The sequence below is a fragment of the Delphinus delphis genome, chromosome 13 (genome assembly GCF_949987515.2).
Source record: "Delphinus delphis chromosome 13, mDelDel1.2, whole genome shotgun sequence".
Classification (NCBI taxonomy): Eukaryota; Metazoa; Chordata; class Mammalia; order Artiodactyla; family Delphinidae; genus Delphinus; species Delphinus delphis.
Genome location: NC_082695.1, coordinates 26,383,656 through 26,410,350, shown reverse-complemented (window position 1 = coordinate 26,410,350; position 26,695 = coordinate 26,383,656). Strand labels below are relative to the sequence as shown.

At 48.1% G+C, this 26,695-nt stretch overlaps 1 protein-coding gene across 1 annotated transcript in view; it reads left to right on the top strand.

Moving 5' to 3' along the window:
• Window positions 1–26,695, top strand: part of DGCR2 (DiGeorge syndrome critical region gene 2) — a 69,472-nt gene that overhangs the window by 28,058 nt on the left and 14,719 nt on the right. Inside the window, exons 2-6 of the mRNA XM_060028539.1 lie at window positions 4,473–4,595; window positions 19,324–19,449; window positions 20,168–20,378; window positions 22,128–22,204; window positions 23,575–23,751. Coding sequence (XP_059884522.1) covers window positions 4,473–4,595; window positions 19,324–19,449; window positions 20,168–20,378; window positions 22,128–22,204; window positions 23,575–23,751 — 714 coding nt within the window. The remainder of the gene's footprint in view (window positions 1–4,472; window positions 4,596–19,323; window positions 19,450–20,167; window positions 20,379–22,127; window positions 22,205–23,574; window positions 23,752–26,695) is intronic.

Below are 26,695 nucleotides of genomic sequence, written 5' to 3'. Positions count from 1 at the left end.
CATTCTAATATGTAATGGTATCTCATTAGGACTTTAATTTGCATTTCCTTAATGAGTAATGATGTTGAGCATCTTTTTATGTGTTTTTGCCATCTGTATCTTCTTTGGTTAATTGTGCATTCTTTTTTTTTTTATTATTTTTGGCCATGCCTCAAGGCTTGTGGGATCTTAGGTCTCCAACTAGGGATTGAACCTGGGGCCCTGGCAGCCTGGCAGTGAGAGCACCAAGTCCTAACTACTGGACCGCCAGGGAATTCCCTAGTTAGTTGTCCATTAAAATCTTTTGCCCATTTTAAGAATTGGGTGGGTTGTTTTCTTTTTATTGAAATATGAGAGTTCTTTATATATTCTAGATACAAATCCTTTATCAGATGTGTGATTTACAGTTCTCTCCCAGTATGCGACTTTTCTTTTTATTCTCTTAACAATGTCTTTTGAAAAGGAAAGTTCTCTTTTTTTTTTTTCTGTACGCGGGCCTCTCGCAGTTGTGGCCTCTCCGTTGCGGAGCACAGCCTCCAGACGCGCAGGCTCAGCGGCCATGGCTCACGAGCCTAGCCACTCCGCGGCATGTGGTATCTTCCTGGACCGGGGCACGAACCCGTGTCCCCTGCATCGGCAGGCGGACTCTCAGCCACTGCGCCACCAGAGAAGCCATGTTCAGATTTCTTAAAGTGGCAGCTGAGGTCATTGATTTGAGACCTTTCTTCTTTTCTGATATAGGAATTTTAAGCATTTAAAAAAACTTATTTGTTTGTTTGTTTACAGCCGTGTTGGGTCTTTGTTGCTGCACGCAGGCTTTCTCTAGTTGCCGCGAGCAGGGGCTACTCTTCGTTGCGGTGCATGGGCTTCTCATTGCAGTGGCTTCTCGTTGTGGAGCATGGGCTCTAGGCGCTCGGGCTTCAGTAGTTGTGGTGCACGGGCTTAGTTGCTTCTCGGCTTGTGGGATGTTCCCAGACCAGGGCTCGAACCCGCGTCCCCTGCATTGGCAGGTGGATTCTTAACCACTGTGCCACCAGGGAAATCCCCTGATATAGAAATTTAATGCAATACATTTGCCTCTGTGAACTGCTTTAGTTGCATTTCACAAATTTTCATTAAATTAAAATGCTTTCTAATCTCCCTTTTCATTTCCTCTTTGACTCATAGGCTATTTAGAAGAATGTCAGTTGTTTTCTATATAGTCGGGGGATTTCCCAGACATCTTTCTGCTGTTGATTTTTAATTTAATTCCATTGTGATCAAACAACACACTTAAATTTGAACCTTTATGAATGTATTGAGATTTGTTTTATGGCTCATATATTTATCTATTATGGTGAATGTTTTGTACGCATGTGAAAAGAATGTGTATTCTGCTGTAGTTGGGCAGAGATTTCTGTGAATGTCGGTTGGGTCCAGCTGGTTGATAGTGTTGTTCAGGTTGTCTGTATCCTTGCAGATCTTCTGTCTGCTTGTTCTATCAGTTATTGAGAGAAGGGATTGAAGTTGATTGTGAATTTGTCTATTAGCAGTTACAGCAGTTTTTCCTTCATTTGAAGCTCTGCTATAGATGCAGAGACATTTAAGGTTATTATGTCCTTTATCACTATTAAATACCTTCTTCATTTATCGTAATATTATTTACCCTGAAGTCTCCTTTGTGTGGTATTAATACAGCCACCCCTGGGACTTCCCTGGTGGTGCAGTGGTTAAGAATCTGCCTGCCAATGCAGGGGACACGGGTTTGAGCCCTGGTCTGGGAAGATCCTACATGCCGCGGAGCAGCTAAGCCCGTGCACCACAACTACTGAGCCTGCGCTCTAGAGCCCGCAAGCCACGACTACTGAGCCCGCATGCCACAACTACGGAAGCCCATGCGCCTAGAGCCCGTGCCCCGCAACAAGAGAAGCCACCGCAATGAGAAGCATGCCCACCACAACGAAGAGTAGTCCCCGCTCACCGCAACTAGAGAAGGCCCCCACGCAGCAACAAAGACCCAACACAGCCAAAAAATAAATCAAAAAAAAATACATATATATATACAGCCACCTCTGCTTTCTTTCTTTTTTTTTTTTGTGGTACGCGGGCCTCTTACTGCTGTGGCCGCTCCCATTGCGGAGCACAGGCTCCGGACGCGCAGGCTCAGCAGCCACGGCTCACGGGCCCAGCCGCTCCACGGCATGTGGGATCCTCCCGGACCGGGGCACGAACCCGTGTCCCCTGCATCAGCAGGTGGACTCCCAACCATTGCACCACCAGGGAAGCCCTCTCTTTTCATCCATGTGAGCATGCCATATCTTTTTCCATTGTTTCATATTCACCTATTTGTGTCCTTATATAAAGTGGGTTTCTTTTAGACACATGTAGTTTCATCGTGCTTTTCTTACCTATGTAACAAATTCTGCCTTTTAATTAGGGTGTTTCGATCACCCCATATATTTATTGATCAGGCAAATTTAATTACAGTCTGCCATTTTGTCGTTTGTTTTCTATTTGTGGCAACCGTTGTTTCCTTTTCCCTTTGTTTATTCTTCCTTTGGGTTGAGTATGTTTTGTTCCTTTTGTCTTCCTCTTTGGCTTATTTGCTGTAGCTCTTGTGTTAGTTTAGTGATATTCAGCTTTAACTTATCACATTCATGAGACAGACCACTTTACCTGTAGTGTTAGAGCCTTTAAACGGTATGCTTCAGTTTCTCCTTTCCCGGCTTTTGTGCTGCTGTTGTCACAATTTTACTTCCACTCAGGTTATAAGCCCCACAATGGAGTATGTGTGCAATTGCTTTAAGTGCCTCCAGGTTGGCAGTCTTCTGTTTTTTCCTCTCAGAACTGAGAAGTGTTGTTCCACCATCTTCCAGCTTGTGTTGTTTCTAGTGAGAAATCTGCTGTCATCTTTACTTTGTTTTTCTGTGCATCATGTCTTTTTTATCTGCTTTTAAGACTTTTCTCTTTATTGCTGGTTTTAGGCAATTTGATTATGATGTGCCCTGGAGTATTTTTCTCTCTATTTCTTGTGTCTGTGGTTCATCGAGCTACTTGGATCTGTGGGTTTATAGTTTTCATCAAATTGGGGAATTTTTCTGCCATTGTTTCTTCAAATATTTTTTCTGTTTCCCCTCCGTGTACATGTGTACGGGTGGCTTGAAGTGGTCCCAGAGCCACAATTCATTTTTTTCTAGCCTTCTTTTCTTTCTGTTTAGAGTTTCTGTTGTTTGTGCAGTGTGTTTGTATCTCTCACAGTAGGTTTCTTTCTTTGTGTCTTCCATATCTCTACTTAACATGTTTAATCTTTCCTCTAACTTCTTCAACATTTACAATACAGTTATAATAATTCTTAATGTTTTTATCTTTTCTGTCATTTCTGCCATTTCTGGATTGATTTTTTTTCCTCCTTATTTTGGTCATAATTTCCTGTTTGCATGTCTGGTAATTTTTTTATTGGATGGCAGACTATGAATTTTTTTTTTTTTTTTTGCGGTATACAGGCCTCTCGCTGTTGTGGCCTCTCCCGTTGCGGAGCACAGGCTCCGGACGCGCAGGCTTAGCGGCAATGGCTCACGGGCCTAGCCGCTCCGCGGCATGTGAGATCTTCCTGGACCGGGGCACGAACCCGTGTCCCCTGCATCGGCAGGTGGACTCTCAACCACTGTGCCACCAGGGAAGCCCAGACTATGAATTTTGACTTTCTGAGTTCTGCATATTTCTGCATATTCCTATAAATATTCTTGAGCTTTGTTTTAGGGTGTGACTTGGAAACAGTTTGGTCATTTCAGCTCTTCATTTTAATCTTGGTTAGTCAGGACTAGGGCAGCATTCAGCCTAGAGTTAATTTTTCCCCACTAACCAGGCAAGACTCTTCTGCATCTTGACCCAGTGCCCCATGAATTAGAAGTTGTTTCCAGTGTGGATCCTGAGAACAGGTGCTTTTGTGGCTCTGATGAGCTTCAGTTATTGTTATTGTTCCCTCTTACCCCAAGGATGGTCTCTCCCCAGCCGTGCCTGCTGATAGCACACCTGAGAGCCAGGGCAGGCGGGTGGCAGGAGCTGGCTGACCCCAGCCTCAGTCAGGCCCTTCGGTATTGAGTTACTCACTGTTTTGTCTGTCCCCTATTACAGTTGCTTCCAGAAACCACTTCCTTAAAGCACAGGTCTTGTAATGTCACTTACTGGCTAAATCACCTTTGCTCCATACAGCATGCGACCTGAAGTTCAAAATACCTTCCTCCCCCCGTTCCCCGTGGTCTCCGTTCGTGGCAGGCTCCCCTGTTCCTCCCTTCCTGCGCCATCCTATGCACCTTGTGAAGCCTCGGGAGCCCCGTGCCCCCACGTCATCCAGGCAGTGGCCTGAGGCCCTGGGTGGGGGCGGCCTCTCCCCCTGCATTCACCTAGCATGCTGGCACCTCTGTCTGGTCAGTGTCTGTGTCGGCCCTGCCCCGTGTGCTCAGAGGTGCAGGTGGCACCGCATCCTCAACGGCCTCTTGCCTTTGGTCCCACAGAGCTGCGGTGCAACCCAGGCCAGTTTGCCTGTCGCAGCGGCGCCATCCAGTGCATCCCCCTCCCCTGGCAGTGTGACGGCTTGGTGACCTGTGAGGATGAGAGTGATGAAGCCAACTGTCCAGGTGAGTGTCAGGCCGGGGGACGCGTGTGGTGGCCGCCCTCCCCTCCTCCCTCTCTCTTTCTGTGTCTCTTTAAAAAATGCATGCCCAGTGCCGCAGGTCCCAGTGCGGCCGGTTGCAGGGCCAGGGCCATAGGGGGCATGAGGGGGCCCAAGAGGCCACATTTGGGGGCACCGCGGCCCACAGCGAGCCCCTGTGTGGCAGCCCTGGTGACCGGCCGTGGCCCTCTTGCCATCCTGCCCACTTGGGCCCTGGAGACAGGGGTGGATGCCACACGAAATCTGAGTTGCAGCTCCTTTGCTCAGTTCTGCCCCCGTCCCCTCGATTAGGGTTGCCCCCAAGAGCAGCGTGTTCATGGCAGCCCTAGCTCTCAGCTTGGTCCAGGGTGTGTGCATGTGCCTGTGACACACACACATCACACACTCATCCGCTGAAGACCTGGGTGTCGGCTCGAGGTGTTGGACAGTATCTGCCTGTGAAGGTGACTGTTGAGAGGCGACCCCTCCCGGTCATCCTGGATCCTGTTCTGGCTTGGCTATCTCTTGCATGTCTCTGGTTGAGGTGTCTGTCTCTTTGGTGACATTGGGGATAGTGGCGGCCAGGCTGGGAGCCTCCAGGGCAGGCCCATGTCTGGGAGCCCACCCAGTCATTGAATATCTTTGTGGGTGCGGGGTGCAGGCAGGGTCTCAGCTGTGACCTCCCTGATGTGGTGAAGTTTAAGTAAATCCATGGAAAGTCCTAGCCGTGCTAGGTCTGGCTGCTTTTGAACTTGGACTGCAGGACTTCTTGAGTGACCACAAGAGTTTATTTCATTGTCCTGCTAAAAGCCTGCTAAAATTATAACAAAAGAGTACAAAATATGTAAAACCACAGGGACCAAGAAAATGGGAAAAGATGACACAGTAGATCAGTAATTTCAGCAGTATTTTGGGGAGGTAGAAAGCAGATGGTGTGCCTGATGCAGTCTGGGCCTTCAGGACAGTCCCTGCCTTTCAGGGGCTGGAGCTGTCTTACCCAGACCCCCTGCCAGAGGCTTCTGGTGTTGTTTAGCCCCTGAGATGCATTCCTGTGACATTTGGAAGGTGGAAGGTAAGGGACCCCTTCTTCCCCTGGCCACAGTGTGGGTGTGTGGGCTCAGACAGTGGGAGCGTGGCAGGGCTGCAGAGTGGTGGTTGTCCCAGCAGCATTTTCTGCTCAGCGGTGGGTGGCAGACTGGCCTGCTCGCTCTCAGCTGCAGCACAGAGGGGGCATTGACGGTTAGAGGTGGCCCATTTTCTTTGTGCACCCCCCAGCCTTGTCAGTTGTTTGAAAGCACAAATTCCCTTTGTGTTGGAAATACCTATGTGGTCCCTGCTCTCCTGAGTGAACCATGTCTGATACAAACGGGAATGTAAAAGTTTTACTGGAGAAGAATTCACAGCTTTATTAAGAGACATTAAAGAAGACTTGAATAAGAAGAGACAGGGTGTTCTTAGCAAGGAAGTCTCAGTGTGGTAAAGCTGCCTGTTCTTCTTATATTGATCTGTGGATTCAGTGTTCTGGGAAATATGACAAGTCAGTTCTAAAACCCGTGGAAGGATAAAGTCCTGATATCATTTGTCCACTTTGAAGAAGAGAAAGAAGCACACACCAGCCTTGCCAGTGCTGAGGCTTCCTTCACAGTTGGCTCAGGGATTGGCTGGTGAGACAGAAGAGCTGCCAGAAATGGACCAGAGAAACTTGATTTGAGACAGAAGTGGATTACCCGTCACTAGACAAAGGATGGAGTCCGAAAGGAATGCCATCAGATCCCTGATGAACAGTGTTGGTTTCAGGTTAATTGAAGAAAAACTCCTGGAAGACCCTAGAGGAGAATACCTTTATGACCTTGGTAGGGAAGTTTTTTTTAAGTCACAAAAAAATGTTAACTCTTAAATAGAAACGACCAGTCTTACCAGATTAAAATTAAGGTCTCCCCTTTATCAAAAAGCCCCAATAAAGAATGTGAACAGACAAGTACAGAGTGGGAAGCCTATAAAGGATTATAATCCAGCGTGTGTAGAGGACTCCTGCGGATGGACAAAAGACGGTCAGGCATGTCAACGAATAAGAAAAACGAACAAGAATGGTGGCTCAACACATAAAGAGATGTCCTACCTCATTAGTATTCAGAGGCGACAGTGAGCTCCCACTTTGCAGATACTTAGATTGGCGAAACGGAGGACGTCTGACAAACCCGGGTGTTGGAGGTCTTTGGGCTGCTGGTGAGAGGGGTGCACTGACACACCCACTTTGGAAAACAGGCATTAACCTGCAAAGCTGAACATCCTCATATTCTGTGATCCAGGATTGCCATTTGGGGGAAGCTCTGGAGAAATTTTTGCAGTGCTGTTCATACTAATGTACAGCTTGGAAACAACCCAAATGTGTGTTCACATAGCGGAGTATTTGACCCAGCGACAGCAGGTGCCTGTTAGGTTCCTGTAGCAACATGGAAACTTTTTTTTTTTTTTTTGCAGTATGTGGGCCTCTCACTGTTGTGGCCTCTCCCGTTGCGGGGCACAGACTCCGGACGCGCAGGCTCAACGGCCATGGCTCACGGGCCCAGCCGCTCCGCGGCATGTGGGATCTTCCCGGACCAGGGCACGAACCTGTGTCCCCTGCATTGGCAGGCGGACTCTCAACCACTGCGCCACCAGGGAAGCCCAACACGGAAACCCTTAAAGCAGGATGTAGGTGACAGGGCAAGTTGCCCCAAAGTACACACAGTACAGTAAAGACAAGCATAACTGAGCACCATCTCATTTTCAGATACATCTGTGTGTGGTAAACCAAGAGGAAGAAAGGCTGAACAGCCCAGATACACAAAACCCGGGCTTCTGGTTCCTCGCTGGTGGGAAGACAGAGGTGTCAGCCTGGGAGAAGCAGACGTCGGGGTGCAGCCCTGTAGCAGATGACCTACTTAGTGGGGGCTGGGGGTTCATGACGTACTTTATTACTAGGCTTTACATCTTACATAAGTGCTGCATGTACTCTTTGGAATGTTTCAGATATTAGACAGCCTTGTTTGTTTTTTAAGAGAAGCCAATGGAAGGAAAGTGAAAACTGATGTGGCAGAGAAAATGCAGCCGCGGGCCTGCTTGGGGGAGAGAACACCAGGAAATGAGCCAGTTTGCCCAGCAGGCCCTAAATGCCCAGGCTGGTGGGCATCTGGCTGGGGGTGGCTGGGCTTCCTCACTTCCTCACTTTCTCCACGGAGCTAGATGACTCTTCCATGGCAGACATGAAGCTTATTTTCCAGACTTTGGCCGTCCAGTATGGTAGCCACGAGTCACGTGTGGCTTCTGAGTGCCTGAAATGTGGCCGTTTCCAACTAAGATGCACCACAACTGTAAAGTATACACTGAATATCAAAGAGTTAGTACGAAAAAGTAAAACACCTCATTAATACTTTTTAATATTTATTACATGTTGCAATTATAGTACTTTGAATATATTGGGTTAAATACAATTATTCAAATTAATTTCATCTCTTTTGAAATGTGGCTTGCATTATATTTCTGTTAGATAGCACTTGGACTTACAGTCTGCAGAATAGGAGGTACCAGGCCCAGCAGAGGGGAGCCATGGAGGTGGTAAACAGAGGAATTAAGAGAAATTCTCTATGGGGACAGATGAGACCCTTGACCATATCTTCTGCCCTGCTCCGCAAATGGTCTGTTTCCTCAGGCAGGGGGTTGCCGGAGTCTTTTCTGGAGAAATTGGTGCATCATGGATGAGGTAGAAGCGGTATCAACAAGCTGGAGGGTTCTCACCTTGAACTCACCTGAACCCTACCAGCACCTGGCCCACGAGTACCTACAGAGCCTCTGGCAAGCTGGACCGCCTTCCTCTTAAACATGAAAGACACCCAGTGCTCTCTAGACTCTGGAAGAAAACAGCCACGGGATGCTCCCTGGACTCTGGATAGAGCATCCTAGACCAAAAGGACCAGCACAGAGTGGCTGAGGTAGCTAACTCTGCTGTGTGTAAAATAGCAGTTAGATGTGGGGGCTCAGAACCAAGCTGCCTGGGCTGGTTCCCCGCCTCCGCCTCCTCCGGCTGTAGTCCTGTGGGCAAGATGCTTTTTGAACTTCATTGTCCTCACCTGTGAGACGGGGGATAATAGTGCCTACCTTAGGGTTGCTAGAGGATTGATGTACACAAGGTGTGCTTAGAGCAGAACACAGCACTCAGCAATCACTCACTATATGTTAGCTCTTATTTTATTAATTCAGGGAGTAAAAGAAAACTTCAGCAATATATTCTTCTTGTTTTTTTTGTGGCTGCGCTGCATGGCATAGCAATATATTCTGATGTCAGCAAAATGGCTGTCTCAGAAACTTCAGACGCCCATTCTGCCATGCATACATTCAAAAAGCAACTAGAAGATGGGTAAAATAACTTCATGGAAGCTCTGGAAAACGGTCAAAGTCTATAGCAACCATGGGAACACCCAATCAGGAAAAAGCCACATTCAAGTGGTAGGAAATATCATGGCATTTTTACTCACCCTTGGCCCACTTCCTCCCCCAGTGGCACAGCACAGTCTAAAAGAAGCAACAACCCAATTCCAAATTCCTTGCCTCCAACCAGAGGGAGCAGAGTGACCTTATTTGCAACATTCTGACCTGTCTGGGGGCTGCCTGAGGGACTGATGTCTGTTTTTTCTGACTTGGAACTCAGATAGGGAAAAATTACAGTTTGGATCTCAGCCAGCAAAAAACTGCAGAAAGTGTCAAGCAATGCTCACAAAAACTGGGTACAGACCTGCAGGTGCCTGGGGTAAGGGACTGTGGGTGGAGGAATACAATAGTACGTCCAAGACCCTGAGAAGCAGGTGACTGGCTCTGGGAAATTAAGACATTTTAAAGCAGGCATATATACTTAAGAATCAAAAGAAGTTCACACACAGGACCAGACACAATGCAAGTGTAGAAAAGGCCTAAGAAGACGTTAAGCCTTCACCCTGAGCTGTTCTCAAGGCTTAGAATAAACCCTGCTAATTAATGAAGGTCTTCCCCAATACAGAGCCAGTCTGCAAAGATTGGGAGAGGATTTATTCAAATGCCTAATTTTCAACAACAAAATAACAGACATACAAAGAAGCAGGAGAACACAGCCCATTTGAAGGAAGAAAATTATGTGGCAGATACGATCCCTCAAGAAACAGTGGGCCTCAGACATACTAAAGAAAGGCTTTAAAGCTGCCATCTTAAGTGTGCTCAAAGAGGTGAAGGAAAATATGGACAAAAAACTGAACTGAATTGAAAACTTCACTAGAAGCAGGCTCCAACAGGCAGAAGAAAGACTAGGTGAGCTTGCAAACTGAACATTTGAAATTACTGAGTGTTTGGAACAGAAAGAACAAAGAAAGGTGAACAGAGCCTTGGGGACTTGCAGGATCACCCAACAACAACCAACAGAATGCACATCTTTTTACTCAAATGTACATTTAACATTCTCTAGGCTAGACCATATGTTAGGCCACAAAATAAGTCTGAACAAATTTAAAAGATTGAAATCATATAAATCACAGTGGAATGAAACCATAATAGGTATCAACAGTAGAAGGAAAACTGAAACATTCACAAATACATGAAAATTCAACAGTATACTCTTAAACAGTCGTGAGTCAAGAAGAAATCACACAGGAAATTAGAAAATATCTTGAGATAAATGAAAATGAAAAGAACAAACCATAGACTTCCCTGGTGGCACAGTGGTTAAGAATCTGCCTGCCAATAAATAAATAAACAAATAAATTTATTTAAAAGAAAACAACAAACCAAAACTTAGGGGCTGCAGCAAAAATGGTACTAAGAAGGAAATATGTAGCTGTAAACACTATATTAAGAGAGAGAGAGAGAGAGTGTCAGCTGGAGGGAGGGAGGAAGGGTCTCAAATCAACAATCTAACTTTACACCTTAAGGAAGTAGAAAAAGAAGAACAAACTAAACTCAGTGCTAGCAGAAGGAAGAAAATAATAAAGATCAGAACAGAGGTAAACAGAATAGAAAAACAATGGAGAAAATCAACAAAACCAAAGGTCAACAAAATTGACAAACCTTTAGCTAGATTGACTAAAGAGAAAAGACTCAACTTCTTCGTAGAAACACCGAATGGCTAATGGTGCCACTGCTGTGGAAGGGCCCAGAGGCCGTGGGGGCCCTGAAATGGGGAGAAAAATAAAGTGAGTGAAGCCGGGAAAGAAAAAAGAGAGTAAAGACTCAAATAACTAAAATAAGAAATGAAAGTTGAGGGGACTTCCCTGGTGGTCCAGTGGTAAAGAATCTGCCTTCCAGTGGGGATGCGGGTTCGATCCTTGGTTGGGGAACTAAGATCCCACATGCTGCAGGGCAACTAGGCCCACGCGCCACAACTACTGAGCTTGCGCGCCTCAACAACAGAGCCCACCTGCCGCAAATTGCAGAGCCCACACACTCTGGAGCCCGCGCGCCACAGCTAGAGAGAGAAAACCCGCATGCCACAACTGGAGAGAAGCCTGCGTGGCAATGAAAGATCCCATATGCCTCAACAAAGATCCCACGTGCCGCAGCTAAGACCTGACGCAGCCAAAAAAAAAAACAAAAAAAAAAAAAAACAAATGAAAGTTGGGACATAGGGGCTTACACACCGTGATCAAATGGATTTATTCTTGGAATGCAAGGGTGGTTCAAAAAACTAAAATGTGTAATATACCACACTAGTAGAATGTAGGAAAAAACACATGATCTTCTTGATGCAGGAAGAGCATTTGGCCAAATTAAACATTCTTTCATGGTGAAACACTCAACAAGCTAGGAATAGAAGGAAACTACCTAAACATAATAAAGGAGGAGCTTAGTGGAGGAAGAGGAGCTGGGAGTCTGCCATCCCCTCCTTAAATAAAGAACCATGACTTTCAGCTGAACTGGTATCCCCCATACCAGAGACCCCCTGTTTTACTTTTTTAGTAAATCCCCCATGGTTTGCTAGGGTGAAGGAGGGGCAGGTTTCCTGAGCACACCATGCAGGGGTTGGGAGCTGGGTGTGTGGACTGCCTTCTCCCTAATTTTTTAAAAAATTAATTTATTTATTTTTGGCTGCATTGGGTCTTCATTGCTGTGTACGGGCTTTCTCTAGTTGTGGTGAGCGGCAGCTACTCTTTGTTGCGGTGCACAGGCTTCTCATTGTCATGGCTTCTCTTGTTGTGGAGCATGGGCTCTAGGTATGCGGGCTTCAGTAGTTGTGGCACACGGGGTCTAGAGTGCAAGCTCAGTAGTTGCGGCACATGGGCTTAGTTGCTTTGCGGTATGTGGGATCTTCCCAGACCAGGGATCGAACCTGTGTCCCCTGCTTGGCAGGCGGACTCTCAACCACTGCGCCACCAGGGAAGTCCCTGCCTTCTCCCTGATTTAATACTAGAAATTTCATATCTCCAGAAAAGGCTTGAGAGTAGTGCAGTGAATAGTGCAGTGAACGCTCCTGTAGCCCTTACTTGCATTCATCAGCCATTAGCATTTTGCTACAGTTGCTTTCTCTATGTACATTTTTTTCTGAACCCTTTGAGAGTGTATTACAGATATGATATTTACCCCTAAATATTCAGCATCTTCTGAGAATGAGAACAATCCACTCTAACCACAGTACAATTTTCACATGCAAGAAACTTACTATAACACTATTATCTTATATATAGTCCATATTGAAATTTTTTTCAATGGTCACAAAAGTGTCACTTACAGGTTTTTTAAACTTTTAAGTCCAGGATTTAGTCAAAGGTTACATGTTGTATTTTCTTGCCATCTTGCTCTGTCCTTTAGTCAAGAGGTGTCCCCAGCCTTTTTATTTATTTATTTATCATTTATTTATGTTTTATAAATTTATTCATTTATTTTTGGCTGCGTTGGGTCTTCATTGCTGCGTGCGGGCTTTCTCTAGTTGAGGCGAGCGGGGGCTACTCTTCTGTTGCGGTGCGTGGGCTTCTCACTGGGGTGGCTTCTCTTGTTGCGGAGCACGGGCTCTAGGCGCGCGGGCGTCAGTAGTTGCAGCATGTGGGCAGTTGTGGCTTGCGGGCTCTAGAGCACAGACTCAGTAGTTGTGGCGCATGGGCTTAGTTGCTCCATGGCATGTGGGATCTTCCCAGACCAGGGCTCGAACCCTTGTCCCCTGCATTGGCAGGAAGACTCAACCACTGCGCCACCAGGGAAGCCCCAGAAAACTTTTTTTTAAATCATGAGTTCGTATTTGCTGTACCTCCGATTCTAATCTAGACTTCCTCCTCTCCTCCCCCATCTCATATTTGTACCTCCCTTTCCCATAAGAACGAACCCTGGTTCCCAGCACCATCTGTATATGTACTCATTTGGCCAATTCTAAAGTACACATAAAAGAGTTTTGGAATTACTGCTCTTGTACCACGGCCAAGAACAAACCTACTAACTAAATTCTAGGATTTCTTCTCAGTTCTTTATGATGTTAGACTGTGTTGCACTGAGGGGGTACAGTCATTGTCTAGTCAGAAGCCACCAGATTCATTCCTGTTTTTCTTCTGTGTGATGTGTTAACGTCTGAATGTTTGCATTCAGTTTTAGGACTTTGCCTCCTCATCTTCATTTATTTTTTAATTGAGATATAAATCATGTACCATAAAATTCATCCCTTTAAAGTGTACAATTTCATGGGCTTTAGTGTATCCACAAGATTAACTGATTTTTTTTTAGAATATGTAAAACATTAGCAAGATTCAAAACTTGTAACTGTATAAAAACATACACTTAGAAGTTCTATTTCCCTTTACCTGTTTCCACCATATCCAATAGGCCACTAGCTTGATTGGTTTCTGGCCTATCTTTTCTGAGTTTTGGGCATTTTTTTGATTACAAAAATAAGCAAATGTGTGTATATTTTATTACTTGTTTCTTTTTCTTTACCCTTTCTTACATAAAAAAAGTGTCTTACTGTGTGTACTTTTTGCCCTGATTTTTTTTCTTTTTTAATTCAGTAGAATATCCTTAAAATAACTCTGTATTAATTAATAAAGTTTTTTTTTTTAAAAATTCTTTCTTACTGTTATATTGCTCTCCATCTTAGGAACGTACCGTATTTTATTTAGCCAGTCTCCTATGTGTGGGCCTTTAGGTTGTCCTCATTAGTTTGCTATTAAAAATAACGTCACAGTAAGTAACCTTGTGCATATGCGGGGTTATGGGGGGGGCTTTTTTGTTTTGGAGGGAGTTTTGGAGATGTATCATCAGTGTAAATTCTTAAATGTCGGATTGCTGGGTCTAAGGGTCAATGTATATAGTTTGCAAATTTCTTACTTTGCCCAGCTGCTGGCCTAGGATTTAGCTTTCTAGGCTCAAATAAATTTGGAGTGATTTACTTCTAAAATAAGACAATTTTGAGACTGACAAATGCTAAACTGGATGGTATACTGGGACAGCGGGCATAACCAGGCATCTTAGGACATGTGGTCACCTTCTCTACGTTATCACTTGTCCTTCTGTTTTCCAGTTGTTGTTGTTTTTTTTTTTTAATAAATTTATTTATTTATTTTTGGCTGTGTTGGGTCTTCATTGCTGCGCGCGGGCTTCCTCTAGTTGCGGGGAGCAGGGTCTGTTCTTCAGTGTGGTGTGCGGGCTTCTCATTGCGGTGGCTTCTCTTGTTGTGGAGCACGGGCTCTAGAGTGCAGGCTCGGTAGTTCTGGCACACGGGCTTTTAGTTGCTCCGCGGCATGTGGGATCTTCTCGGACCAGGGCTCGAACCCGTATCCCCTGCATTGGCAGGCGGATTCTTAACGACTGCGCCACCAGGGAAGTCCTGTTTTCCAGTTTTTAGAACTTTGTCATTCTCTTAACTGTTCCGTTTGTCCTAGTGACTGCCTTTTTAAAAATCCTGTTACTGGACTTCCCTGGCAGTCCAGTGCTTAAGACTCAGTGCTTCCACTGCAGGGGCATGGGTTTGATCCCTGGTTGGGGAAGTTCTATATGCCGCACAGGGGGGCCAAAAATAATAATAATAAAATAAAATCCCATTACTGTTGTTTTAATGGGTTTCAGAGAACAAGGTGTGTTTGTTCAATCTGATATCTTTAACCAGAAGCTTCAAAAATGTTATTAATGTGGGATTTTTATATCCAGAGAAGTCAATGATATATGAGGATAAAATAAAGAAATTGTAGATATGAATAGACTCATAAATGTTGCTATACCCTTTCTTAGAAAGATGTGATCTTGTAAAAGGAGAGGGTTAAGCAAGAAAGAAGATGACCTGGGGTCCAGGAAACAGGGTCCCAGTGCAGGAGGGTAGCAAAGTGGACCCGAGGATCACAGCCAAGCCCCAGCCCAGAGAGCGGCCCATTCAGCCTGGAGCTGGAAGGTAGGCAGGGATTCCAGGAAACAAAGTGGAGCCAGGTGGCTCTGACACAGTGTTTTGAGTGTTTAAAATTTTTACTGTTAGCCTTTGTTATCTGCTGTAGTAGCTGAAAAAATCAGTGGTTGATATACAGAAAGCTAAGAAAAATTTAAAACCGATGCAAATATTAACTCCAGGAAAAAAGAAAGTTGTTAGAGGATCGAAATAACCTTAGTATGCTATTTGGTTCACAAGTGAAGAATACTTACATTATTACATTATTCTACTGACTTTAGTTTTGAAATTGATGCTACTCTGTTGGGAAGGTAAGAGTGTATGTGAGCTAATAATAAGCCTGTACCTGCCTGACCTTAAGTCAGTGGGTAACACTTAAAATTGATAACACTAGAAATAGCAGGGTAAACCTATTATTCGGAAATATAGACATAACAGAAGAAATAAGTAAAAATAAGTAATTCTTTTTAAACTACCGGAAGAAGTAAGAAAAAATAATTTAAAAACTATCTGAAGAATTTTCTGTGGGAAATGGGATTAGGAGCAGGGGGCTGGGGGAGGGGAGGCAGGATTTCTATTTCATCCTGTGATGTACATACCTAAGAATTGAGAAGACCTTGAGGGAGGAGCCCCACTCAGGTCAGTCTGCTTCTGCCACAGCACTCCTGGCATCTGAGAGCTGTGGCCACAGGTGGAGTGTGCCTGGGACTGGTGGCTTCAGCTTCTGTCCCAGGCAGTAGCAGAAGGTAAAATGTCCCTTCTGTGAACTTGTGCCCTGAGACATTCATGGACCTATAGGAGCCGCCTGAGGGAGGCAGATTTTGAACTTGAAACTTATAGGGCTGTGTTTTTGCAGTTAATCTCTGTGTACCGCATATACTGTCCACATGGGTATAAAATGGGAAGACAGAGTGCTCATGTTGGCATGTCCCTGATGGAACAGAGAGAGATGGTGGTCCCTGGGGCTCCCCCAAACCATCAAACTTTAGCCCAGTGAGATCCCCCTGAGCGACATGACTGGCCCCAGCTGTGGGGAAAGAGAATCAGTTTAAAGAACGTGTTCAGCGTAACGGAAATGCTATTAGTAACTGTTATTTCCTGGCTCTCTGGTTTTAGAAATCCTGCGTTGGTTAGCAAGTATTGGTTAACTTAGAGACATTTGATTTTTGACCATGATTCTAAACCTGTTTGGTGTGAAATAGGACAGTGACATGTGTCCCGACAGCTCAGAACACTGAAGAGGCTCCAGTCTGTCCTGCCCTCTCCCTCATTCGGAGACGTTACAGGCTCATCTGGACAAGTTTTAAGTTTCTGGAAACACAAATTAGAATCACTCACATTTTGTCCTTTATTTGCACATCATCTTCTTTTCCGGCCACTTGCTGTTGGGAGCAGCAAGCAGGACACTGCCTGCCCTGACTACTGACTCAGATTCCCCGTTGGACTCGAGGCCTCCAGCTCTTGCTGCCCTGATCTCCAAGGGCACACGAGGGTCCTGAGGCGGGACACTTCTCCTCTGAAGCAGGTCTGTCACGGCCTTGCCTGCCTCCCCATCTCAGACATTCCCTCTTCCTCAGATTTTCAGTAGCGTTTCAGCCGGGTCTCCTCCTTGGGCTCCCATTCTGAAGTCCGGGGACGGACATCTGAAGAGAGAGGAGCACTCCTTCGGAGACGTCAGGGCTGGACTCAGGTTGGGTTCCAGGCTTGGACTCATCCCCGTCCCCACCACAGGGAGTGAGAGTGAGACCTCCCACTAAGGGGTCAGGGCCACCTGCTACCGGGTGCCTGGGACAGTGCCTAGAGCTGCTCTGGGGCGTCTGCACCCTGAAACCCGCACTCTGGGGCTGGCTGCACACCCTCCAGCTGGCCGCCGCGCTGTCTGTGGGGCTCAGAGAAAACTCCTTATTGTCAGAGGTGGTCCTAAGAGTGCTGTAAGGCTGCTGATCCAGTGAACTCTGCCTTCCCCAGCCACCCTCACCTCTTGCTTCTGGCCCCCAGGACACTCAGGGGGCCTGTGTCTTTTGGTGGGTTTCGGTGGCAGCATGTAATGGACGCTGAATAATGAGTGATGAGGGGGTGGATGTGGGCGTTTGGATATGAAGGAAAATGGAGTAGAGAGGAAGGCTCAGAATTGCTGCCTGAACCACAGAGAAGCCTGCTCATCACAGAGCAGCGTCCTCCACCGCCACCAGGCTTTCTGGTTACTTTACTGTGCTGTTTCACCTGCCCCCCCACCCCCTCCCCGGGCTGCAGATGGCTTCACTGCGGGCAGCATCCTGGCCACCTGGTGTTTGGTGCCCCCGGCAGAACCGGTCCTTTTCTTTCTTTCCCCTCTGCCCTAGATTCCTCGTCCCTCTGTGAGCAGTTTGACCGGTTGTATACCAGGTGCCCAGGTGCTGTGCTTGGTCTGGGGAAGAGGCCAAGACCAAGTGGAACCACAGGTCTTGCTCGTTTGAGCAGGCAGAAGGGAGGTGTGAAGAGCAGGCAAAAGGGAGGTGTGAAGTGCAGGCGTAGCGAAATATGCTTCAGCTACACCCAAGCTGGTCTTCAAGCTTGTCGCAGGCGTGCCCGGTTTTGGCCTTTGCCCAGGCTGCGCCCTCTGCCTGGGAGGGCTCTGCTCCCCTCCCTCCTTATCCCTCAGCCCAGTGGGGATCTGCCCACTCCTCTGCCTGGCGCCCTGGAGGGACAGAGGCAGGGGCTTTGCATTGTCTCCTCCGGGGAGCGGGAAGTGGTGGTTCTCAGACATGTGCACGGGGCACCCCAGTCCCAGAGAGCTGAAGCCGTCCCACCCCAGGGCAGTGTTTGAAGAGGGCAGCTTCTCCTCTAGGTCTTTGCCTGGGGTCCAACTTATCTCAGGCACTGGGAACACATTTTATGTGTTAGAGTGATTGGCAAGCTGATCCCATCACCTGCCTGGGAAGGGACTATGGAAACTCCGAGGAAATACTCTACTGAGTAGTTAGTGGAAGAGGGACAAAGCTGCTAGGGTCTCAGAAGGACACACATGTGCTTCTTCTACAAAAATTAGGAAATGCAGGCAGCTCCAGCTTGGAACCTTAGGCGTTGTGGTAATTAAAGAAATCGATTCACAGATGCTGAGCAGCCATTGAAAGTGATCTTCACTAAAGAATATGGAAAGCTGTTTATAGTCTTCAGCTTGCAAAGCAAATCATAAAATAGTGCTTGACGTGATCCCAATAGTTTTAAGGATTTGTGTAGAAAGGAGAGATTGGAAGGGCAGCAACCTCTAGAATAGTACAGTTTATCTGTTTTGTCTTTTCAAACTTTTGTATTTCTCAAATATTTTACATTGAATATGTGTTATTTTATAATGGGAAAAAATAAAGATAATTTATTAAATAAAAACAGTGTCAGGGAATTCCCTGGCGGTCTCCTTTCACTGCCAGGGCCCAGTTCGATCCCTGCTGGGGAATTAAGGTCCTCTGCCCCTGCCCGCAGGTGGGAGAGGTGGGGACTGCCCGTTGCCATGCCACGCCCCTACCACGCCCATCGCCCCACCTTGGCATGCGCCACGCCCCTCCTGGGCCACACTCCACCCACCACCCACCCCACCACCCCCGCCTGGCCTGAGGTTGTTGAGCCAGCTGCAGGCAGGTGTCTGTTGTGTCTGCGAAGTCGTGCAGACCAAGTTCATCGCCTGTGCTGACCCTGTACCGGTATCCTCCACCAGGCGCCCCCCAGCAGGCAGAGCGCAGAGGCCCCTCGGAAACATAGCCCCTGGCTCTCTCCTGCCTTGGGTAAATCTCCTCACTTCTCTGGGTCTCCTCTCTCAGACCTGCGAATTACTCTTGGACCACCACACATAAAGCTAGCATTCTTCCTCACCCTGAGCTTTCTGGTCACACTTTAACCATGCTCCAGGCCTGCTGCACACGAGGGCCTGTGCCAGGTGCCCTGACCCTGGCCTTGAGGCTGAGAGAGGGGCAAGCAGACAGAGAGGGCCACACACAGCTAAGAGGGGAGGCTCCAGGTCAGTGGGGGAGCAGCCTGGACTCTGCAGAGAACCCCCTGTGGCCAGGGATGCAGGAGGGTGTTAAGCAGGAGTGGCTGACCCTGTGATGTGCCCACAGTAGCCTGTTAGAAAATGCAACTGAGAGTCCCCATTTCGTAGTCATAATGAAAAATGAAGACTGCCCAGGCGTAATTTCAGCAAGAAGCTCATGTAACCCATTTGGCATGAACGGCACGTTTTAGAGTTCTAAAGAAAACCTGAATAGATGGAATCTGTGCTTCCTCCTCCCTGCCCTCCCAATCCCCCCGCCATCTGACTGTACCGGGGTTCACTTTGGCGTCTGGCCCTCATGAACAGTGTTGACAGCCACTCTCTCTCTGCTTTCAGAAGTGATCGGGGAGGCGCGTCCTTACCATGGGAAGGAGGCTGTGGATCCGAGGCCGGGGCGGGCTCGAGGCGGCGACCCCACGCACTTCCATGCCATGAATGTGGCGCAGCCCGTCCGCTTCAGCAGTAAGTTGCAGACCTGCCCTGTTCATGAACAAAGGCTCACCCCCCACGTGGTCCCTGGCTCTCCCATGCCACTTGGCTGTGCCGGAGTGTCCACCTAAAATAGCCCTTCAGGGCCTCCTTTGATGGGTGAAGCTGCACAATGACCTGCCCAAAGCCACCCAGCCCGAGTGAGGAAGCCATGACCTGAACCCAGGCTCTGGAACCAGGCTGCTTTTTTTTTAAGAGATGGTTATTACCTTTGGGGGCTGAACTGTACCCACCCTTTTGTAGGTGGAGAAGCAGGCTCTCCCTCCATTTAAAAATTTTTTTAAATAACTAGTTATTTAATGAACTCTCTACAATATTAGGAATTTAAAAGAGCAGAATAAATTTAAGGAAAATTGAAAGGCAGAAAAACCACAGCTGAAACCCCCTTCTGAGTAGACATACTTAGGTGTGGTGATGTAGTGGGAATGCTCACACTGCCAGCCTGAGGCGTTCTACCAGCTCATCAGCCACTTTACTCAGCGAACTCAGCGGCTGGTCTTGACTGCCCAGCGGCTACAGCCTCATACAACTGGGAGGCTTATGGTCTTGGAGGCAGAGCTCCCCTGTTGAGCCTCAGCTTCCCCCTTCTTGGGTGGTTTCTGAGCTGCTTAGATGCAGCATGTACAATTGCATTTTGGAGTGAGGATGCTAACTTGGGGAACAACTCCCCGCCGTCTTTCATGTTTCCTAGGGAAGTGCCCGACAGGGTGGCACCACTACGAGGGCACGGCCAGCTGCTACCGAGTCTACCTGAGCGGGGAGAACTACTGGGATGCTGCACAGACCTGCCAGCGCGTGAACGGGTCCCTCGCCACCTTCTCCACTGACCAGGAGCTGCGCTTCGTCCTGACCCAGGAATGGGACCAGCCCGAGCGGAGCTTCGCGTGGCAGGACCAGCACAAGTGAGTCCGGGGTGGGGTCCGGGGCCTGTGGAGTGCCAAGGCCTGCCTAGCATGATGGCCTCCAGGACGTAGCCTCTGGCAGCCCGCAGCAGCCCCGCCCCCTGGAAGCAAATGGAGATGGGGGTTTAGGGTAGGTGTTGCGACGGGGCAGGGTCTCTCAGAGGGGCAGGGATGGGCTGCCACCTTGTGTCACCTTGAGCCAGTCCTTTTCGTTGGTCCCCCTGTGTGGGTTCTGCTGCAACTGCAGGGGGTCTGGGCCTGTGTCAGGAGGGGCTGCTCCACATGGGGCTTCGTAGGCCTGGTTCGCGGGCCATGCAGGTAGGTGGGGCGATCCTTCTGAGAAAGTGGGCTCTGCCAGGCCCGTGCTCAGTGCCTTCCATGGGCCCACTCGTTCAGTCCCCCAGACACCACAGGGCCCAGGGTGGTGACCAGGGCACGTATTAACTGCGGTGTGCCAGGTTCCAACCCAGGCAGTCTGGCTCCGGACCTGGCCTAGACCCCCAGGCTCCACAGCATCAGAGAGCAAGTGTGGAAACTGGCCAACTGCCGGCCTCTCCCAGGCCCAGCATTCAGGGGGCTTTGTTCTGGGGTCAGATGTGTGCTGAGGACCCCTTCCACACTGCCGGGGCCAGCAGTGGATCACAGGGTCACCATACTGCCAGTGCTCCCTCCGCACGATGGCAAAGGCTGCCACACTGCCATAGGAACGCAGTGACCGTGGCAGGTGGAGGCTCCACCGTTATGCCCTGTGAGCTTGGCAAATCACCAAAGTGAGAAAGATAACTCCCAGCTCGCTGGGTGGTTGAGTCCTTGGAAAAGGGAGGGGTGGGAATGTGCCCTCAGGATGGGCACATGCATGGTGGGGGCTGGAGGGGCAGAGTGGCACCCACGGCAGCTGGGGACCCACTGATGGACATCTCCAGAGCTGGGAGGCTGCGGTTGGGAGCACCTGCTGGGTGGGAGGCTCCAAGGGAGGCAGTGTGTGCTCATAGGGGTTGTCTTTTATTGAGGTGTAATTCACATGCCATAAAACTCACCCCTCAGAGCATACTACTCTTTGGTTTTAGTGTATTCACAGGTTTGTGTCCACCAAGAACTAAATTGATTTTACTTAGAATGTAAAAGCTTTATTGGTTCAGCTAATAAGAAGAGTCTTGGCAGGAGTCACCCGAGATAAAAACTTTTTCTGACTAGTGAGTTTATTATTTAGAATTTTAATGCATTTTATTAAAACTAAGTATCAAAACTTTCAAAAATCATTAATGCCTTTGAAGCTCAATATTTTAAAGGTCAATGTAACTATTAAAAATGCACACATTCAGGGACTTCCCTGGTGGCACAGTGGTTAAGAAGCCACCTACCAATGCAGGGGACACAGGTTCGAGCCCTGGTCCGGGAAGATCCCACATGCCGTGAAGCAGCTAAGCCCGTGTGCCACAACTACTGAGCCTGTGCTCTAGAGTCTGTGAGCCACAACTACTGAGCCCCCGTGCCACAACTACTGAAGCCCTCGCACCTAGAGCCCGTGCTCTGCAACAAGAGAAGCCACCACAACGAGAAGCCTGCGCACTGGAATGAAGAGTAGCCTCTGCTCTCTGCAACTACAGAAAGGCTGCACACAGCAACGAAGACCCAATGCAGCCAAAAATAAATAAATAAATAAGTTTATTTTTTAAAAAAAAACATGCACACAGTGGTGCCTGCTTCCCCCTGTCCCACTGAGGTCTCCTGCGATCTGTCTTCCTGCAGGTTGTGGGTCGGCTACCAGTACGTCATCACTGGCCGGAACCGCTCCTTAGAAGGTCACTGGGAGGTGGCATTCAAAGGTAAGGCTTCCTGGTCCTTCAGAAGAGTTGTTGGGCTTGAACCTGGGGGGCGTCATCCTGACAAGGGCGACTATTGCTAAGCTCTCCACTCCAACCTTCTCCCACCCGGGTGCCCGGTGCGGGGCTGTGTGGAGGATTGGGCCCCACACCCGGGGAGGCTGTGATGGCCCAGCCCCGGTCAGGCCCTTCCGCCAGACCCAGGTGGGGCTTGGCCTCCTCCGGAACCTGTGGTGGCTTCTGCCTTGGCCATTTCTAGACTGTCCACCCTCGTTTCAAAGTCCACAACTTTAATTGGAGCATAAAAATGAGTAGAGTGTGCAGCGGACATGAACTCAGGCCAGAGAGGGAGGGACAGGCTTCCTAGAACAGGGAAGGTCAGAGTTAGGGTCCAAAACATCCTAGAACCGTCAGGCAGGTGGAATTAAAATAGATTATGTGAGTGTGAGCATGCATGTGTGAGCGTACATGTGTGTTGCTTTAACTACCGAGGTGACGTCAGGAGCCATGTGAGCAGCTGCGTTCCCACCCGCCCGTGGTCACCCCTCCTGTCCCATTGCCCGGGTGCTGGCAGGTTCCTCCACCTGCCACCCGAGCCACATGCCTTGCCCTGTCCCTCCTTGGGCCTCTCCTGTTAGGCTGCTCCTTGGGCCTCTGGCTTGAGCTTGGGGCCAGTTCCTTTTCCCAAACACATCCCAGTCCTGCTGTTGATGTGTCTCTGAGGACAAGTGAGGGCTGGTGAGCCTGGGGATCCCGGGCTGCTTGCTCTGTCACCTCCCTGTGGAAAGTGAAGGGACGTTGCACTCGGGCAGAGCTCACTTGTCTCCCAGCCTGGGGGACCTTGTGGCAGGTGGGCGGCCGTGTCTCCACACAGACCGGTCAGGGCCCCGGGCAGTGGCTTCCCCCCGAGTGGCCCCCCCTCAGTCCTCAAAGGTCCTGCTGGAGCATCCCTGACCTGTACTCCTGGAGTGTGAGTGCCTGTTCCTATTTCCCGGTGGAGTAGTTGATTCGGAAATGGCCATTAGGTTTCCAGGCTCAAGAGTCATAGCATGCCTGCAGAGGATCATTCTAGTAGGTTCTCACCTGCCCTAATCCCAGCTCTTGGGGTGAATCCCTAACCCCAGTAGAGGGTGCCAGCCTTTAGGACAGTGCGGATACTCCTGGGCACACTTGTGGTCCTGACACTGTGGTCGAAGAGAGTCCACAGCTTCTCACTGGCTGAGTCCCTCTGAGGAGGAAGGGGCGTCTTTCTCCTTCCTGTGGGCACTGCCGTCCTTGCAGGGCCTCTGACGTTGTAGTAACGTTTCTAAGTGTGCCTGCCTCCCTGCTCCCTGGCCTGCTGCCATCATGCTGTGACGCTGTCTGTCCCGCAGGCTCCTCAGAGGTGCTTCTGCCCCCGGACCCCATCTTCGCGGCGGCCACGTCAGAGGGTGACGGTGTGTTCTGCGCGCAGCTGCAATGCTTCCACTTCCCCACGCTCCGCCACCACGACCTGCATAGCTGGCATGCTGAGAGCTGCCACGACAAGTCCTCGTTTCTGTGTAAAAGAAGTAAGCGCACATCTGATGCAGGCGGGCATCCCGTTTGGCCCTGTAGGCTGGGCCCCAGTGTCATCCCTGAGCCCTCATCTCCCCCCAGGACAGAGGCCCTGCCCACCCCGTGTCGTTAGGAGTTGGGATGACGGTGGTGACCAGAGGACCTGCCACATCTCGTGGTGTCCTGGAGCCTCGGACTCTCTTAGTCATCTCCCCCTGCTCTCCACGGGTCCTCCAGAGGCCCTCACTGTGCTTCTCTGTCAGCCCCATCTGGGCCACTGCCCTCCAGCCTGTGGCGTCAGGTATGTTCTGGGCCCTCTGCCAGCTCGCTCGCCCACATTCCACATTGAGGTTCTTCCAGCCTCAGGGCCATGCTGTGATTGTGCAGCCCGAGGGCAGGGCTCCCTCATCTGTCCCCTCTGGGAACCATCCCTGCCTTCGCTGCTGATTTGTCGTGGGTCAGGATTTCACAGGGGCCAGAGCCTGGTTTTGGACTTGGCCGTTGGTCAGTCTTTGCACGGGCACCATCTCATCACATTTATAGGAGCTTCGTGACAAGTCCTCCCAGTTGGTGGGCTCCTCTTCTGTCCTCAGCCATCGTGTTGCCTGTTCTGGACCTTTTCCTCTTCTGTATGAATTTGGGGATCAGTTTTCTGAACTCCCTTATTAATTGTCTATTAGAGAATAGACTTTCTGTTTAGACATTTTTGTGTTTTCTTTCAAATCTTTTTTCTCTTTTAAAACTTCTTTACTTTTTTTTCCTGGTGTTTCTTTTCTTGCAGCTTCACTTAGAAGTGGTAATAGTAAGCATTCTTATCTTCCCAACCCAAAAGGGATGGCTTTTAGTGTTTCAGCATTAAATGTAAGATTTTCTCTAGGACTTAGAAAACCAGATACCTTTATGAGGCTAAGGAAGTACCCATCTAGTCCTTGTTTGCTGGGAAGTTTTACATTACAAAAATGTATTGATTTTTATATTAATCCTTTTTCTGCATTTATTGGGAGTGTGTGGTGTTTCTTCTTTACTGTTTTACATTACTGCTTTGTTTATATTACGTGATTTTATCATTTACTCTTTCACATTAATAGATTTTCTCATTTTGAACCGTCCTCCTGGTTTTTGTATGTTTATTGCCAGCTTTGGTTTGCTGATATTTTATTTAGGATTTTTGAAACTGCTTTAAGAAGTGAGCTTAGCCTGTTACTATCATTCCTTTTCCACGTGCTCCTTGAATAGTTTTTGTTATCACATTTATATTAGGTTTATGAAATGAGCTGGGAAGCATTCTCTTTTACCAGCCTCTAAGTCAGTTTGTACTAGTTGGTTATAATCTTGACCTTGTTTGATAGACCAACCTTATAGGAGCATCTGGGCCCAGGGGCTAGGGAACTTTCTAACTTGTTACTTAGATATCATTCCACACTTAGGGAAAAGTTACTAGAATGATAAGGAACTTCCTGTCATACGCCTTCTACACAGAATCACCAGTTATTTATATTGTGCCACATTTGCTTTATCATTCTCTCTTTGACTATTTTTCCTAAATCTTTTGAGAGTAAATTAGAGATACTGTTCCCTTGAGGCCTAAATACTCAGTGCGTATTTCTAAGAAAAACAGCATGTTCTTATATAACCACAGCACAATTATCCAAACAAGGACGTTTGATCTAGATGCAATACTGCACAATAAATACTACACAACAAACACCGCACAACAATCTGCAATTTATTCTGGTGTTCTCAGTTGTTTCAATAACGTGCTTTACGGGTTTTCTTTTTCTTGGCCCAGGATCCAGTTCAGAATCATGCATTGCACTTAGTTGTGGTGTCTCTTTAATTTCCTTTTGGTCTTTCTGTTTGAGTAATTTCTATAGACCTGGCTTCAAGTTTACTAATTCTTTCCTTGGCTGTGTTGAGTCTACTTGTGAACCCACTGATGGCTTTCTTCATCTCTTTTTTTTTTAACATTTCATTTCTAGCATTTCTGTTTGATTCTTACGGTTTCTCTCTGCTGAATTTCCCATCTTGTATGTTGTCAACTTTTCCACTAGAGGTTTTCGCATATTAATCCTACTTGTGTTAAATTTTCTGTGTGTTACTTCCTTCTTCTGTGTCATATCCTTGATGATCGTGTTGTCTCTGGAGTTTGGTATTTCCTTCTGGTTTGTCGTGTGCCTTGTCATATTTTGTTGAAAGTCAGCGCCTTGTATAGGACAGTGGAGGGGAGTCCAGTCATTTTGGTGCCTGGAAATAGGCTGGCCTTTCTTCTGTGTGCCTTGGGTATAGTGGGTGGAGGGGTCTGTCTCAGCAGGAGTCAGACTGGGCTGTGGCTACCTTTATGCATCTTGTTTGCTACAGGGCTCTTCTTAGTGTCTGTTCCAGCCTCTGCTTTAGGTTTTCCCTTTGGGCCCCTCTTCAGGGCATCTGTCCTCAAGGCCTCCCGGCGGCGTGGGCTCCTCAAGTGCTTCCCCACCTCCAGCTGGGGTTGTGGAGCCAGCAAGGGGCTTTTCAGCGGTGCCATGATGGCTCCAGGTGTGCTCGGATTGGATGTGGTTGGTGTGGGAAGCTGGAGTGGGCTGGCTAGAAGCCAGCCCATCCCTAACCACTTAAAATCACTAACGCTTCTAAAGTTTTTTCATTTCAATAGTGTTGTATAAATTGAACCATATTGCTATGCAGCCTTTGGGGATTGGCTCTCTGCCAGCACAGTTCCAAGTTGTTACATGTGTGTCTTGTCAGTACTTTGTTCCTTTTTATTGCTGAGTAGCATTTAACCAGTCACTCACCTGTTGAAGGACAACTGAGCTGATTCCAGTTTTTTGTTTTTTTTTTTTTTAATATTTATTTATTTATTTATTTATGGCTGTGTTGGGTCTTCGTTTCTGTGCGAGGGCTTTCTCTAGTTGCGGCGAGCGGGGGCCACTCTTCATCGCGGTGCGCGGGCCTCTCACTATCGCG